Raw genomic sequence first — 18,527 nt, 5'->3', positions numbered from 1 at the left:
TCTGGCCGGAAGTTGAGTCAAGCCGTGAGGCCTTCTGGGAGGTGTTGTGTTGTGGAACGTCCGTTGGGAGGCAGACGCGGTGGGGTGGTTCGACGTTGCCAGCGCCTGGCCCGGGCCTTCCTCGGGTCTCCTTCATCCATCCTCTCGGAAACTGCGCGCTAGATGTGCATTCGGGCGTTTCCGGCAGGTGACGCTGCCGTGTCCCCAGAGCGGGACTTAAGGAAGGGGCTCAAGCCATCTGGGCAGCATCAGCGCGCGGCTAAAGGGGTGGAGCCTTTAAGGAGGCCCCAAGTGTTTGGAGTAGCGGCAGTGCGGAGAATGCTCCTGGAGAGTTGTTGGAGTTCTCAGAACGAGAAACTGTGGTGGAGAGTTACTGTGTGTGTGTGTGTGTGTGTGTGTGTGTGTGAGTGAGAGAGAGAGAGAGATTGTGGTGATGTGAGAGTGATGGGGGTGTGGTTGTGTATGAGTGTGATGGAGTAATTGTGATAGGATGTGTAATGGTGATGTTCGTGATTGTGATTTATGAAAACGTTTGTGGTGTTGTTTGTGTAATTGCTAGGTGGATGTGCAATGTGTGAGTGTGGTGAGGTGTTGGCAATTGTAATTTGTGTAGTGGTTCTTGTCTTGCCTGAGTTGACTTCTGTGTAGGCATAATTGGTAACCGCTTGAAAAAAATTGTATTTGGTTTCAAGTGGTCCTTTTTCCTCATTGCCCACTCTTTGTTAGCCCTCTTTCCTTTGGTGACATTGTCCAGATTTATTTTATTTATTTATTTTTTGGGCCTTCTTTTGGCTTTTTTTATTATATGTATTATTTATTGTCATTATAATAATGCTGCCTGACAAACAGCTCTTAAACTCGGTGGAATACAACAGCAAGCATTTATTTTCTTGTTCATAGGGTTACAGGTCCTTTATGTTCATTTTACCTAGGCTGGGCCTGCCTGGATGGATGGGCTGCAGAATGGATTCAGACCTGCTCCATAGGCGTTCTTTCTGCAGCTCAGGCTAAAAGGACAGTGGTTACCAGGACATGTTCTTCTCATGGTGGATCACCAGAGTACAAGACAGATCTTAAAAGCATCCTTAAAATTTCTTTTCCTGGAGTTCCCGTCGTGGCGCAGTGGTTAATGAATCCGACTAGGAACCATGAGGTTGCGGGTTCAGTCCCTGCCCTTGCTCAGTGGGTTAACGATCCGGCGTTGCCGTGAGCTGTGGTGTAGGTTGCAGACACGGCTCGGATCCCGAGTTGCTGTGGCTCTGGTGTAGGCCGGTGGCTACAGCTCCGATTAGACCCCCTAGCCTGGGAACCTCCACATGCTGTGGGAGCGACCCAAGAAATAGCAAAAAGACAAAAAAAAAAAATTTCTTTTCCCAATCATACTAATATTGGGTTAGCCAAAGCCAGTCAGGTGCCTAAGGTTAACATTAATTACACCCACAGTCAGAGGACAAAGCAAAGTTATATGGCAAAAAGTGTGAATGTATAATCCTGTGAAGAATTGGGACTAAGATTTCCAATCTACAACATGCCTCTTTATCCTTGTGGATACCATTTAGTCCAAGTTCTCTTTTATTTGATAATATTGTTTGTCAGGTTATGTTACTGTATTTTCCAGGAATTTCATTTTACACCCCCTTTATGTCTTTATACTTCAGGTCTGTCTTTTATGAGAGTATATAGCCGGCCTTTTATCGTGTTTGACTGTTATTATAATAGGTGAGTTTAATTCATTTACATTTGTTGTGATTGCTGATAAAAATTTGTTCTATTTTCTATTACGCCTTTTTTCTTTTTTTAGGGCTGTACCTGCTGCATATGGAGGTTCCCAGGCTAGAGGTGGAATCAGAGCTGTAGCCGCTGACCTACCTCATCAGCCACAGCAACGCCAGATCCAACCCACGTCTTCAACCTATACCACAGCTCAGGGCAATGCCAGATCCTTAACCCACTGAATAAGGCCAGGATTGAACCTTTGTGCTCATGGATGCTAGTCTGATTTGTTTCCTCTGAGCAATGACAGAAACTCCCTCCTTAACCTTTTTTTCAAGTGTTGAGCTCAGTGGCATCCACATAGCCATGCCACTATCACCCACTCTTATGTAACTCTTTTTATCTTGCAAAACAGAAACTCTACCCATTAAATGATAACTGTCCACTCCTTTGTTCCCCCAGTTACGTGCAACCACTGTTCTACTTTCTGTATTTTTTTTTTGGCAGTGCCTGTGGCATGTGGAAATTCCCAGGCCAGGAATGGAACTCATGCCACACCAGCAACCAAGCCACAGCAGTGACAAAACCAGGTCCTTAATCTACCTTGTATCTCATTATATACTCTGTGTACCAAATCATACAGTATTTGTCCTTTTGGCTCTGGTTTATTAAATTAGCATAATGTCTTTAAGTTTCATGCATGTGTCAGAATTTCCTTCCTTTTTTTTTTTTTTTTTTTTTTTTTTGTCTTTTTAGGGCCATACCCGAGGCATACGGAAGTTCCCAGACTAGGGGTCAAATTGGAGCTGTAGCAGCTGGCCTTTGCCACAGCCACAGCAACATAGGATCTGAGCCACATCTGTGACCTACACCACAGCCCACAGCAACACCAGATCCTTAACCGACTTACTGAGGCCAGGGATTGAACCCATGTCCTCATGGATACCAGTTGGATTCGTTATCACTGAGCCATGGTGGGAACTCCTCAGAGTTTCCTTCCTTTTTAAGGCTGAATAATATTTTGTTGATTGTATATACCACATTTTGTTTATCTATATCTGTCATTTGGGTTATTTCTGCCTTTTGACTATTGTAAATAATGCTTCTACAAACATGGGTGTACAAATACTTGTTCGAGGCCCTACTTTCAGTTCTTTTGAGTATATATCCACAAGTGGAATTTATGGATCATAGAATAATTCTGTTTTTACTTTTTTCATTGGCATACTGTTTTCTCTAGTGTCTGTAGCAGCTTATCAACATATTTTTTTAAATACCTACTATCAGTGGCAAGACACACAAAAATTTCATGTATTTGATGTGAGAGTGTGGACAATGTGCATGATAAAATAAATTATACAATTTTTAGTGATAATTACCATGGAAGAAATAGAAACAGTGTGAGAGATATTAGGAGTATATCCCAAGCATAACACTGGTCAAAACTTACTATAATTGAATGATTTCTGTTTTGCTATCTCTTTTCTGTCATTCGGGGTAAAGATTAGTCTACTCTCATATATCGTTTTTTTACCATAGATGACAAATTAATATTTCTTAATAGCTGTTTTATCTAGCATCCAATATCTCTGTGATATTAGTGTAATTCTGATTTCAAATGAAGAATATTGGAATCCAGGAGTTCCCATTGTGGCGCAGTGGTTAACAAATCCGACTAGGAACCATGAGGTTGCAGGTTCGATCCCTGGCCTTGCTCAGTGGGTTAAGGATCCTGCATTGCTGTGAGCTGTGGTGTAGGTTGGTGGCTACAGCTCCGATTAGACCCCTAGCCTGGGAACCTCCATATGCCACAGGAGCGGCCCTAGAAATGGCAAAAAGACAAAAAAAAAAAAAAAAATTGGAATCCTAAAATGCAGCTCTTGGAGTTCCCGTCGTGGCGCAGTGGTTAACGAATCCGACTAGGAACTATGAGGTTGCGGGTTCGGTCCCTGCCCTTGCTCAGTGGGTTAACGATCCGGCGTTGCCGTGAGCTGCGGTGTAGGTTGCAGACACGGCTCGGATCCCGCGTTGCTGTGGCTCTGGCGTAGGCCGGTGGCTACAGCTCCAATTCAACCCCTAGCCTGGGAACCTCCATATGCCTCGGGAGCGGCCCAAGAAATAGCAACAACAACAACAACAACAAAAAAAAAAAAAAAAAAAAAAGCTAAAATGCAGCTCTTTATTTATCTCAGTTGTCAAGATAAATAGGAAATGGAATGGCCAGACTTTAAATGCAACTCTATTTACTTCAAATCTGGGGTTGCCAAAAATCTGATTTTTGACTCAACTTTGTATCTGTCACTGCATCGAACCTACACCTTTATGGTCACAAAAGATATTTGAGAAGCAGATATTATATCAACATCACTATTGTAGTCACTTTGTTTCTAGACTCTTGGTATCTCTGTTGGGCACTTGGGTCAACCTGAGTTACTGAGTCTTTGAGTTTTCTTCCAGACTTCTCTTGTCTCAGCATCACTGGTCTGTGACTCCAGGGAAAGTGAGTCACAAACAAGGAAGCTAATTGTTTGAGATTGTATTAATTATCTACTACTGTGTAATAGGGCACCTCAAAATTTAGTGGCCTAGAGGTTAAGGATTCAGCATTGTCACTGCTGTGGCCTAGGTCACTGCTGTGGTGCAGGTTTGATCTCTGCCCCAGGAACTTCCACATGCCATGCGTATGGTCAAAAAAAAAAAAAAAAAATAGTGGCTTAAACAGCAGTTAACACTTATTAAACAACAATAAACATTAATATCAGTTTTTGTGGGGAGTGACTTAGCTGGGTATTTTGGCTCAGATATTTCATGAAATTGCAGACAGTTGTTGGCAGGGCTGCAGAAAGCTAACTAGGACTGGAAGATTTGCTTCCAAAATGGCTAGCAAGTTGGTGTTGGCTGCTGGCACAAGCCTTTACCTAGGGCTAGTTGAGTGCTTTCATGGCATGGTAACTGGCTTCCTTAAGTGCATGATTCAAAAATGTGCAAGACAGAAACCACAATGTTTTTTAATGACCTAAACTTAGAAGTCAAACACTCTCATTTCTGCATTATACAGGTCAGTTCTATTCAGTATGGGAGTGGTGTATGAAGGACATGGATACCAGAAGACAGTGATCATTGGGGGCCACCTTGGAGTCTGGTTCCCATAGGGATCCATTGAGAAGACATCTGGTAAACTGAATTTATATCATAAGTCCACAGGTCCTAGCTCCACAAAGATAAAACAAATCATTGATGGGAAGACAAAGCCCTGAAGAACATATATCTATAATGGATGGAGACCTTCTGACCTGAAACCTCCCATAGAAGCTGAGGAGTCCTGAGATAAAGTAAACACTGAAATTGCTGGACCTGCATCCTGCCTTAATCCCTCTGCCTAGAGTGGGAAAGACCTGAATGACATCTCAGCCTTTGGAGATCAGCAGTGGCTGTGTGACAGTGGAACGTTTAACCCAGATGATGGAAAGGAGAGGTGAGGTGGCTCAGAGATGGGTAGAGTTTAGGAGAGAAGCTCTAAAAAGAGTTAGGGTGTTCTGTCGTATTAAGAAAGTTTACAAGTTTTTGACTGTGTCAATGCTTGTTTTTTTATTTACTTGACAACTTTTTTTAAAATAAATGTGTAATTTCTCTTTTTCTTAAGTACAATTATATTTTTTTAAAAATGCTCTTACGGAGTTGCTGCCATGGCTCAGTGGGTTAAGAATCTGACTGCCTTGGAGTTCCTGTCGTGGGCTCAGTGGTTAACGAATCCAACTAGGAACCATGAGGTTTCAGATTCGATCCCTGACCTTGCTCAGTGGGTTAACGATCCAGCGTTGCCATGAGCTGTGTTGTAGGTTGCAGACACGGCTCAGATCCTGCGTTGCTGTCGCTCTGGCATAGGCTGGCAGCTACAGCTCCAATTAGACCCCTAGCCTGGGAACCTCCATATGCTGCAGGAGCGGCCTAAGAAACGGCAGAAAGACAAAAAAAAAAAAAAAAAAAAAAAAAAAAAGAAAAGAAAAGAATCTGACTGCCGTGGCTTGGATCTCTGTGGAGGTGTCGGTTTGATTCCTGGCCCGGTGCAGTAGGTTAAAGTATCCAGCATTAGCACAGCTGCAGCATAGGTTACAGGTGTGGCTTATATTCAGTCCCTGTCCTGGGAACTTCCATATGATGTGGGTATGGCCATAAAAACTAAAAAATGCTGTTAAATATATAACTGTAAACAAAAGTTTTCTATTCCATTCCTTCCCATACCCTGTTTGCTCTACCCATAGGCAACCACTTTGAACATTTTTTTGTGGATATTCTGGTATTCGGCTCTGCTTTTCTGAATAATGTCCTCATACTACTAATGTTTGGTTTCTGTTTTAGATTTTCCTGTTAGCTTTTGACAGTGGAGATAAAGATTTACCTGTTTTTTATGTTACTCCTAAATCAGTTTTTATTTCCCTTTCCTCAGCGTGGTGTTCTCCAGACTCTGCCCTTTTCAAGGAAGAAGAGGATATGACCAGTTCTCTTGTACGTTTTCAGCATTTATTTGTTCCCTGCATTATTTTACAATGCAGTTGCAGTAGGTTATCTTAACCTACCAGTAAGGTGGAAAAAACTAAATGAAAAATCAAGATGAGGAAAAATATAGCTAGATCAGAACAGGGGAAATTTGAAATATGGCTGTACAGAAACAGATCCAGACAGAATTATTAAACTTGAGTTCAAATTCAGATATGATCTGGAGAAGCAAAAGCACACTGAAACATAAAATTCATCCCATAATCTTCACTGTTTATGAGGAAAAAGCTTATAATTCAGGAAAGAAAAAAAGCTTTTCAATTGGCACCTACGTCAAAAAGAAATCCAAAATAATTCTGTAATTCTTATGATTTTAAACTCAGTTTTTTAAAAGTCCTTCTTCGCCTTAGATTAAAAACTGGAATTATATGGAAGAGTAAATTGAATACTTCTTTCAGATGATCCTGTGTATATATTTCAGTTGAGATTTTTTAAGTTATGCTAAGACATGCTAATATTCTATGGCAGAATTTTATAGCTCCTCATCTTTTTTTTTTTTTTTTTTTTTTTTTTTTTTCCTTGTCTACGGCTACACCCACGGCATGTGGAGGTTCCCAGGCTAGGGGTCTAATTGGAGCTGTAGCTGCTGGCCTACGCCAAAGTCACAGCAACATGGGATCTGAGCCATGTCTGCAACCTACACCAGCACACGGCAATGCCAGATCCTTAACCCACTGAGTGAGGCCAGGGAACAAACCTGCAACCTCATAGTTCCTAGCCGGATTCATTAACCACTGAGCCACGGCGGGAACTCCCACATCTTTTTTATAGGCTCAGAAGATACATAATTACGATTCTTCATCTTCTTACAAAAAGACTCATTTTCCTCTGCTCTTGATTCTTTTTGTTTCCAACTCTGGAATCCTTAACACTTCTGTATGATAAATATTTTTCACTTTAATGCTTCTTTTCCTTTAGCTCATATCTTTTCCATCCTGAAACACATACACACTTTTTTTGACCGTATGATTGTGTGGCTCGTCCGTTTAGTTCTCCTTTTGGCAGAGTGGTTTTTTGAACCTACACAGATTTAGGTTCAAATCTTGGCTCAACAGCTTACTAAGTGCATGTTTATGGGCCTGTTTCTTAATCTCTTTGATCTCAATTATGTCATCTATAAATGAGGATAATAATACTTATCCCACAGGAATGTTGGGTTGAATACACGTAGCGCTCCATCTTGTTCATAATTGTTCACTGTATAAATCTGTCCCCCTGAAAAGATCTTTGGATATGTTGGCTGTATTCCCTTTTTTAGTTTAACATATGAAACTGATAAAAGAGAAGATGCCTGATTTGGGTTCATAAAATTAATCCTTTTCTTCAGTAAGACTACTGTAAATACTGTAATAAGGCAAAACTGGGAACAGTTTTTGTAATACATATGTAGAAATACACTAACTATTCTTAAAAATCAATAATTAAGAAGATAGAAAATTAGATGAAGAACATGATGAGCAAGAGGTTGGAAAAAAGTACAAGTGGCCAATAAATATTTTAAAAATGTCTCAAACAAACTAGTCAGATTTGCAGATACATTTTTTTAGATGTATTCTGAATTAGTAGGTAATGACTGTCTTTTATGAGAGAGTTCCAAATAATTGCTTCACATGTACATTTTCTTTATAAAGTAAAAAGCAGGATATAAGGAGTTGTGATCTACAAATAGGACACTTAGCTTTCAAAAAATTCGTTCATGCAGTTCCTTTTCAGATATCAGAGCCAGATGTTTTGATCTGGACTATCAAATAGAAATGAACTACCTATGTTTCTGGGCATGAAGACCTAAATTCATTTTAGAATATGTACTAATTTTTTTTTTTTTTTTTTTTTTTTTTTTTGTCTTTTTAGGGCCACACCTGCAGCATATGGAGACTCCCAGGCTAGGGGTTGAATCGGAGCTATAGCTGCTGGCCTGCGCCACAGCAACACCAGATCCATGTCTTCGACCTACGCCATAGCTCACCACAATGTTGGATCCTCAACCCACTGAGCAAGGCCAGGGATCAAACCTGCATCGTGGATACTAGCCAGATTTGTTTCCGCTGAGCCACAGCAAGAACTCCCATTCTAGAATATGAATGTAAATATATTCAATGGCAGCTTTTATTTATATTTGAATAGACTACACAGCAGCTGGGAAAATCTCCTATAGCAATAAGTATAATAGCTCTATTGAGTACCTCTTATGTGCCAGGTATATTGTGCTGTAAGCGTTTCATAGCTTATTTCATGTAATCATTATCAGAAGTGTGTAAAATATTTAAATTTTTACAATGAAATGTAAAGCAATGAAATGAAAGCAATGAAGCACAGAGATTAAGAATCTTACATAACTTCATGCATCAAATATGTAATAAACCCAGGATTCAAACCTATACAACCTGACTCTTATGATACTGTGCAAATGAAGCCCACTCATGAGTGAAGAAATCCATTTTTGGTAAATGACTGTTCATATCATCTGTTCATTTTATGTTGTTAATCCTTTTTCTAGTTGAAATTAGGGAAATTGAATAATGCCTACATCAGTTCTCTGGTGGTTTAGCTGAGTAAGTATCTTGTGGTGTCACTGCTGTGACAGATCCCTAGCCTGGGAACTTCTGCATGCTGTGGATTAGGCCAAAAGAAAAAACCAGAACAAAAGAGGAGTTCCTGCTGTAGCGCTGCAGGTTAAGTATCCAGCCTTGTCTCTACTGAGGCTCAGGTTGCTGCTAAGGCACAGGTTCAATCCCTGGTTCAGGAATTTCCATATGTCATGGCTGCAGCCAAAAAAACCAAAAACATTTATACAACAGTGTAAATCAACTCTACTGCAATGAAATTTAGGAGTGGGGAAAGAAAAGAATGCCCGTTTGATCATCAGAATTTATGCACATACCTTCTTCTAATATGTCACTTATATGTTATGTATCTTTTGCTGTGATAAACTTTAAATGTGGATAGTTATATACAGCATATGCTAAGTATGTGCATACAATAAGGATTCAGTCAAAATTAATATGCAGCATTAGTTTTTATTATTAAACTTTATTTATTTATTTTTTTAATTTATCACATCTGTAGTTGTATAATGATCATAACAATCTGATTTCACAGGATTTCCATCCTATAACCCAAGCACATCCCCCTACCCCCCAAACTGTCTCCTCTGGAGACCATAAGTTTTTCAATGTCTGTGAGTCAGCATCTGTTCTGAAAAGAAGTTCAGTCTATCCTTTTTTCAGATTCCACCTGTCAGTGAAAGCATTTGATGTTGGTGTCTCATTGTATGGCTGACTTCACTTAGCATGATAGTTTCTAGGTCCATCCATGTTGCTAAAAATGCCAGTATTTCGTTCTTTTTAATGGCTGAGTAATATTCCATTGTATATATGTGTTTTTTGGTTTTGTTTTTGTTTTTTTGCCTTTTCTAGGGCTACTCCCACGGCACATGGAAGTTCCCAGGCTAGGGGTCCAATTGGAGCTGTAGCCACTGGCCTACGCCAGAGCCACAGCAACATGGGATCCAAGCCGCCTCTGTGACCTACACCACAGCTCACGGCAATGCCAGGTCCTTAACCCACTGAGCAAAGCCAGGGATCGAACCTGCAACCTCATGGTTCCTAGTCAGCTTCATTAACCACTGCGCCACAACAGGAATTCCTGTACCACATCTTCTTGATCCACTCCTCTATCGATGGACATTTAGATTGTTTCCATGTCTTGGCTATTGTAAATAGTGCTGCAGTGAACATTGGAGTACATGTGTCTTTGTGAGTCGTGGTTTTCTCTGGATAGATGCCCAGGAGTGGGATTGCTGGATCAAATGGTAGTTCTATGTTTAATTTTCTGAGGAATCTCCATACTGCTGTACACAGTGGTTGCACCAATTTACAATCCCACCAACAGTGTGATAGGGTTCCTTTTTTTCTGCACCCTCTCCAGCACTTATTGTTTTTAGACTTTTGGATGATGGCCATTCTGGCTGGTGGAAGGTGGTACCTCATCGTGGTTTTGATTTGCATCTCTCTAATAATGAGTGACATTGAACATCTTTTCATGTGTTTTCTGGCCATCTGTATGTCTTCTTTGGAGAACTGTCTGTTTAGATCTTCTGCCCATTTTTTGATGGGGTTGTTTGTTTTTTTGGTATGGAGCTGCAGAAGGTGTTTATAAATTTTGGAGATGAATCCCTTGTCAGTCGATTCATTTGCAAAGATTTTCTCTCGTTTTGTTTAGGGTTTCCTTTGCTGTGCAGAAACTCTGAAGTTTGATTAGGTCCCATTTGTTTATTTTTGTTTTTATTGTCAATACTCTCAGAGGTGGATCTGAGAAGATGTTGCTGTTGTTTATGTCAGAGAGTGTTTGGCCAATGTTTTCCTCTAAGAGTTTTATAGTGTCTGGTCTTATATCTAGGTCTTTCATCCATTTGGAGTTTCTTTTTGCATATGGTGTTAGGGAGTGTTCTAATTTCATTCTTTTCCATGAGGCTGTCCAGTTTTCCCAGCACCACTTATTGAACAAGCTGTTCTTTCTCCATTGTATATCCTTGCCTCCTTTGTCATAGATTAGTTGGCTGTAGATGCCTGGGTTTAATTCTAGGCTTTCTATCCTGTTCCACTGTGTTATTAAACTCTAAAGACATTTATTTTACTTTCCCACATCACCAGGGATGTGACTGGTTAAATGCTGTATCTTTTCAGGAAAACATGGCACTGTTGAGTGACTATTACATTCTAAAAGTTGATTCACAGTGTTGTGAAGAGCTTCTGGTCTTTGTCCCATAAGCCCTCTTTGAAATGACCTATGCAATGTTAATATTAATATCTTTTCTTTCATGAGTTGCCAGTGTTGGTCTTTTCTAAGATATCTTTCCTCATATTAAGTTATATACTTCCTTTTCAAAGCTTTGTTTTTCATATTTAGTCTTTGATCCAACTGGATTCAATTTTGTAATGGTCCACAGAAGGAATTTATTGATAATTTCTATCAGTAAAATTATTTTTTGCGTGTAGGAGACCAGTTCCAATACTATTTGTTAAATAGATTTTTTCCTTTGTGATACCACCTTTACTATTTACATGCTTAATCATTCTAAGCTCTTTATTCTGTTTCTTTAATCTGTTTGTCTACATCCATACCAGTACCATATTCTAGGGGTGTGTATGTGTATGTGTGTGTGTTTACATTGTTTTAATTATTTTACCCTGATGGTTTGGCAAAGATTTCCCTGCTTCCCACTACACAAGTATGTTTTTAGTTTTCCAAAAATTTCTCGGCTACTTGGGGACCTCCATGCCTCCAGTTTAGAATCAGTTTTTCTAGTTCTAAGGAGAAAACTCTATTGTGATTTTTTTTTTTTTGTCTTTTGTCTTTTGTTGTTGTTGTTGTTGTTGTTGTTTCTATTGTGATTTTAATTGGAATTGCAAAGAATTGTTGACTGTAGATCTTCCTGACTTATGATAGGGTTACATCCTGACAAACCCGTTATAATTTGAAAATATTGTAAATTGAAAATATATTTAATACAGCTAAGCTACTGCATGTGATAATTTAGTTTTTAGCTTACCTTAAATATGCTCAAAACAATTATATTAGCCTTTAGTTGGGGAAGATCATCTAACACAAAACTTATTTTATAATAAAATATTGAATATCTCATGTGATTTATTAAAGACTGTACTGAAAGTGAAAAACAGAATGGTTGAATGGGTATAGAATGGTTTTAAGAGTGTATTTTTTTTTTACCTGCATGATCACATGGCTGACTGGGAGCTGTGGCTTGCTGTCACTGGCCAGCATCACCAGAGAGTATCATTCCACACACAGCTAGTCTGAAAAAATATCAAAATTGAAAACTCAGGATATCTACATTTTCTGTGTATATTACTTTTGCACCATTTTAAAGTCGAAAATTCATGAATTGAACCATTGTAGGTTGAGGACTATCTCTAATTGGAGAAGAACTGAGTGAAATATTTTGTCACAAAGATACTTCAATTTAAGGAAATCTATTAATATTCATATTCAAGAAAAATGTAATCATCTCCATAGAACTGCTAATTTTTTTAATCAGAATTTGAGATTTTTAAGAGGATTCTTTTTTTATAAAATAGAATATTTTAAAAATTTATTCTATACATATAATAAACTAAAGGCCAGAACCAAGGTTACTGGGGAAAATAAGACATATTCCCACTAAAGTCAGGAACATGACCAAATTGCTCTTGCTACCACATTTATTTATTATTATTCTATATGCATATGTAAAAGATAAAAATTGGGAAGGTGCGTACAAAATTATGATATCTAAATGGTTCAATCATGTATGTGAGCAGCTGAAAAGGAAAGAAGATAATTCAATACAGAATGGACCTAAAATTAATATAAATAATCAGTGGCATTTCTTTATACAAACCAGAACTGATTCAAAAATGAAAAAGAAGAAAGATGTTAAGAGTAGAAATAAAATTGGAGTTCCCGTCTTGGGCAGTGGAAAGGAATCTGACTAGGAACCATGAGGTTTCAGGTTCAATCCCTGGCCTCGCTCAGTGGGTTAAGGATTCTGCATTGCTGTGAACTGTGGTGTAGGTCACAGATGTGGCTTGGATCTGATGTTGCTGCATCTGTGGTGTAGGCCGGCAGCTGCAGCTGCACTTGGACCCCTAGCTTGGGAACCTCCATGTGCTGTGGGTGTGGCCCTGAAAAGCAGAAAAAAAGAAAAAAAAAGGAGTAGAAATTAAAGGAAAAATTATTTATCTGATATATATGGGAGGAAAAAACCTTCAAAATATTGAGATCTTAAAGAGGATTTAAATAAATTTTTAATATTCACTCTTTGGATAAGATCCATCGTTATTAATTCAATATAAATTCTCTTTAATCTTCAGATTTATTGGAATCACAAATATTCTAGATATGCTTTTTAGAATAAAGCAAGTTGAATCCTCTGGCGGCTCAGCAGTTTAAGGATCTAGCATTGTCACTGCTGTGGCTTGGGTTTCTGCTGTGACATGGGTTTGATCCCTGGTCCTGGTACTTCTGCAGGCATAGCCAAAAAAATAAAAAGTCAAAAGAGTTCTATGGCTCAGTGGGTTAGTGATCAGGCACTGTATTTGTGAGAGTGCAGATTCAATCCCTGACTGGGCACAGTGGGTTGGGGATCCAGTGTTGGCGCAGCTGCTGCAGCTTGGATTCAGTCCCTGGCCTGAGAAGTTCCACAAGTGTGGCTGAAAAAGAAAAAAATAATAATATGAAAAAATAGAAAGTTGGAGTTCTCGCTGTGGCCCAGTGGGTTAAGAATCCAATTACAGCAGCTTGGATTGCTGCGGAGGTGTAGTTTTGATACCTAGCCCAGTGCAATGGGTTAAAAGGATCTGGCATTGCCACAGCTGTGACTCAGATTCAGTCCCTGGCCTGGGAACTTCCATCTGCTGTGGGTGTGGCCATAACAAATAAAAATTAAAAAATAAAAAGCTAAAGACTAAAGAGCTTAAATTCTTAAAAAAAAAAAGTCAACATCAAAATAGGCTTTACATAGCACTGATTCATCATTTTTTAACATTAGAAATTAACCTAGAAATTCTCTTGTGGGCAGTGGGTGAAGGATCCAGTGTTGTCACTCAGCAGCTGCGGTCACTTGGCCAAAAAAAACAACAACAACAAAGATTTTTTAAAAGAATGAAAAAAATTAACCTGTATTTACTTTTTTTTTTTTAGGTCTTTTAGTTGGTTTGTTTGTTTTTAGGGTTGCACATGCAGGATATGGAGGTTCCCAGGCTAGGGGTCTAATCAGAGCTGTAGCTGCCAGCTTATGTCACAGCCACAGCAACGCCAGATCCAAGGTGTATCTGTGACCTACACCACAGCTAATGGCAATGCCGGATCCTTAATCCACTGAGCAAGGCCAGGGATTGAACCCACATCCTCATGGATACTAGTCAGATTCTTAACCCACTGAGCCACAATGGGAATTCCTGATTCCTTCTTTATATCTTTAGTTGGAAAAGATATTTTTTAGCTGGTTCCATTCTTTCTCATCAATAATTGCTCTGTAAATAGTTGTAATTTTGGTGTGCCCATCAGAGGATGTAAGCTCAGCATCTTTCTCTACCACCTTGGGCAGTATTTTATTGTTTTTGATGCTATTGTAAATGGGATTGTTTTCCTTAATTTCATTTTTGGATGTTTACTGCAAATGTCTAATTATACATTTGAGGGTTTTTTTGGTTGTTTTGTTTTGCTTTGCTTTGCTTTTTAGGGCCACACCCTCGGCATATGGAGGTTCCCAAGTCGAACTGAAGCTGTAACTGCTGGCCTACACCACAGGTCGCAGTAGTGCCAAATCTTTAATCCACTGAGCAAGACCTGGGATCAAACTTACATCCTTATGGATGCTAGTCAGATTCGTTAACCGCTAAGCCATGATGGGAACTCCCAATTGAGTTTTTAATATTGATCTTGTATTCTGGCTATGACATAGGCCAGCAGCTGTGGCTCTGATTTGACCCCTAGCCCAAGAACTTCCATATGCTGCAGGTGCGTCTGCATCTGTAAAAAGAAAAGAAAAAAAAAAAAAGATTTTTCCATATTTTCTTATTTGGATATTGAAGTTTTTAAATAGAGAGGAACACATAGATATTTGTGATCAAGTAACATTCTTTTCCAGAAATTTATCATTTGTTTTTTAGTTTCTGTTACACCACTCTCATAATTTTATTTTTTATTTTTTATTTTTTTTGTCTTTTTAGCTATTTCTTGGGCCACTCCCGCGGCATATGGAGGTTCCCAGGCTAGGGGTCGAATCGGAGCTGTAGCCACTGGCCTACACCAGAGGCACAGCAACTCGGGATCCAAGCCGCGTCTGCAACCTACACCACAGCTCACGGCAACGCCGGATCGTTAACCCACTGAGCAAGGGCAGGACCGAACCCGCAACCTCATGGTTCCTAGTCGGATTCGTTAACCACTGCGCCACGACAGGAACTCCCACTCTCATAATTTTAATTCTCATCCTGTGATTGTAAATATAACAAGCAAGAAAGAGGAGTTCCCATCATGGCACAACGGAAACGAATCTGACTAGGAACCATGAAGTTTTGGGTTCGATCCCTGGCCTTGCTCAGTGTGTTAAGGATCTGGTGTTGCCATGAGCTGTGGCATAGGTTGCAGATGTGGCTCGGATCTGGCGTTGCTGTGGCTGTGGCATAGGCTGGCAGCTGTAGCTCTGATTAGACCCCTAGCCTGGGAACCTTCATATGCCGTGGGTGTGGCCCTTAAAAGACAAAAAGACAAAAGGAAAAAAAGGAAAAAAAAAAAAAAACCCAAGTCCCTTTCTTTGATGTTTAACTGTTGATTTTGTCCTGGTCCTTTGCTTACTGTGTATGTTCTCTGCAAACACTCATATCCTTCAGTTATGGATTCCCAATTTTAGTTTGGTGGCTGACAAATTCTCATCTCCTTTTTTCATACCTTCAAACTGTGTAGTGGACATTTCTATCTGTTGTCCTACAGATTTTGCATATTCAAATTTTCATATCTCTCCTCTTCTCTTCCTTCCCAACTTTTTCATATTCTTTCACACCAGATCACGTAATTGCTTGGACAGATTCTGAGCCAGTTACCTATGAACTATATCTAGCTGTTCCATTTCTATTACAACCCAGTACAAATCAGTGACCACCGTTTCCAGTTTCCTGTTTAATAGTAAATGAATTCTATTAATGAGTTTACTCAATAATTAACACACTCCTAACAGGATATTTCTATTATGGCATATTTTCCCCTATAGTATAAATGCAAAATTAGGTAAATACGAAGACCTGATATATGGTATCTGATTTCTGGATACTAGCTAAATCAGTTCTTACATGTTTTGACCACTGTTTATAGTTTTGTTGACTTCACATTGTGTTTTTATAGGAAAGAGTAACATTTAAGGATGTGGCTGTGGACCTCACTCAGGAGGAGTGGCAGCAAATGAAACCTGCTCAGAGGAACTTGTACCGTGATGTGATGCTGGAGAACTACAGCAACCTAGTCACAGTGGGTAAGGGTAGCTTTGCAATTTTGTGTAGAATTCTTTTGCATTTTTGACATGTGTGAAGACTTCAATTGCCAGATGTCTTTGACTAGCTTTCCCTTTCTTTATATGATCATATGTGCTCATCTTGAGGGTAAAGGCCAATTACTTTGTCTCACTGTGGACGTTCCTCTCCTCATCTCTTACAAGCCCTCAAATCCCCAGGACTCAGCCCAAGATCTGAATGGTTGTCTCCAGCATTAACATCCAAGTCCTTTGCTCTCTCTCATAATAGGCTGTCAAGTCACCAAACCAGAAGTGATCTTCAAGTTGGAGCAGGAAGAGGAGCCATGGGTAGTAGAAGAAGAAATGCTTGGGAGGCATTGTCCAGGTGAATAAGTGAAAAGGCAGGTCTGAATGAGAAAACCGCATAACAGCTGTTCAGGGGGTTGATACCATTTCACATTGTTCAATATTTTCTTAAAGGCTCTAGTCTTCTAGAGTGATAAAGTATATGAATGCCTTGGATTATTGTGACACTTCCCAGATACTGTTTTTCTTATACTGGAGCTATCTTCCTTTTGCAAATTTTAGAGGGCCAGGAGCTCTGTCTAATTTCAGGATACAAAACTTCCCTAATTCATTTACAGCATTATTTTCAGAATTATTTTTCCTCTCTACGATGCTTCAGCACTCTCTTTCCTTTGTGTTCATAGGGTTTTTTTTTTCCTTATACATTCAATATTTCATGGGTGTGTAATATTTTAAAAACTTTTTCTTTCCCATCTCTTTAGGGCCACACTCACAGAATATGGAAGTTCCCAAGCTAGGGATCAAACCGGAGCTGCACCTGCCAACCTACACCACAACCACGGCAATGCTGGATCTAAGCCACATCTGTGACCTACACCACAGCTCAGGGCAGTGCCAGATCCTTAACCTACTGATCGAGGCTGGGGATCGAACCTTCGTCCTTATGGATACTAGTCGGATTTGTTACTGCTGAGCCACAACGGGAACTGCTAAAAACATATTTGTTTCAGAGTTAGATTCCTTTTCATTTCTTTTTATTTTTTTTCTTTTGTCTTTTTAGGGCTGCACCCGAGACATATGGAAGTTCCCAAGCTAGGGGTCTTATTGGAGCTGTAGCCCCTGGCCTACGCCACAGCCACAGCCACGCCAGATCCGGGCTGCATCTGCAGCATACACCACAGCTCACAGCAATGCCTGATCCTTAGTTCACTGAGCAAGGCCAGGGGTTGAACCTCGTCCTCATGGACACTAGTCGGGTACTGAGCCACACGGCGAGAACTCCATAATTTCTTCTTTATATTTTGAAAGTCCTCGGATTTGTATTTTGTAACAATACTCACATTTTCCATTGTATTTTGCAATTCTCACAATCTCACATAGCTTTAAAAGTTTCTGGCTTAAAAATTGTTGCCTCCTTCCTGTTTATTCCCACTTTTCGTTCCTTTAATTTTTTTGAAAATATAATATATGCACACTAGGTTAAAAAAAATAGAACATTCCATGGAGTTACTGTTGTGGCTAAGTGGGTTATGAGCCAAACTGGTAGCATCCATGAGGATGTGGGTTTGATCCTGGGCCTTGCTCAGTGGGTTAAGGATCCGGCGTTGCTGTGAGCTGTGGCTTAGGTTGCAGAAGCAGCTCAGATCCCAAGTTGCTGTGGCTGTGGTATAGGTTGGCAGCTGCAGCTCTGATTTGACCCTTAGCCTGGGAACTTCCAAATGCTGCAAGTGCTGCCGTAAAACAACAACAACAAAAATAACATTGAAAGGAAAGTCTCTCTCTTATCCTTGACACTTAGTCCCTTTTTTTTTTCCTCAGTTGCACTTCTTTTCAGAGTGGTGCTAGCTGTTCTTGATTATTTATCTCACCATATGAATTTTAGATTCACCTGTCTATTTCCAAAAAGAAACCTGTTGGAATTTTTAGTTGGGAACATGTTAGAGGTATAAATTAACTTTTGGAGAGTTGACATCTTTATAATGTCAGGTTTTATATCCAAGAACATGCTCTCTGTCTTTATTCAGATGTATGTATTTTTGTGTCCTTCAGAAATGCCTTCCAAGATTTCCTTTATAGCTTTTGTAAATTCCTTATTAACTTTATACCTAAATAATAGATAAGAGAAAAAAAATCAGTACTAGAAGAATGGAAAGGAACCCCATAAAGCCATCTTTATTTACAAATGATAAGATCGGGAGTTCCCGTCGTGGCTCAGTGGATA

At 39.6% G+C, this 18,527-nt stretch overlaps 1 protein-coding gene across 1 annotated transcript in view; it reads left to right on the top strand.

Annotated features, from left to right (window-relative positions):
* ZNF568 (zinc finger protein 568) overlaps positions 16-18,527 on the top strand; it is a 28,314-nt gene continuing 9,802 nt past the window's right edge. The window contains 6 exon segments of the mRNA XM_021097146.1: positions 16-187; positions 1,659-1,719; positions 4,772-5,188; positions 6,161-6,219; positions 16,174-16,300; positions 16,569-16,664. Coding sequence (XP_020952805.1) covers positions 5,113-5,188; positions 6,161-6,219; positions 16,174-16,300; positions 16,569-16,664 — 358 coding nt within the window. The 5' untranslated portion in view covers positions 16-187; positions 1,659-1,719; positions 4,772-5,112.

The sequence above is a fragment of the Sus scrofa genome, chromosome 6 (assembly GCF_000003025.6).
Source record: "Sus scrofa isolate TJ Tabasco breed Duroc chromosome 6, Sscrofa11.1, whole genome shotgun sequence".
Classification (NCBI taxonomy): domain Eukaryota; kingdom Metazoa; phylum Chordata; class Mammalia; order Artiodactyla; family Suidae; genus Sus; species Sus scrofa.
This window is presented reverse-complemented; position numbering and strand designations above follow the sequence as displayed.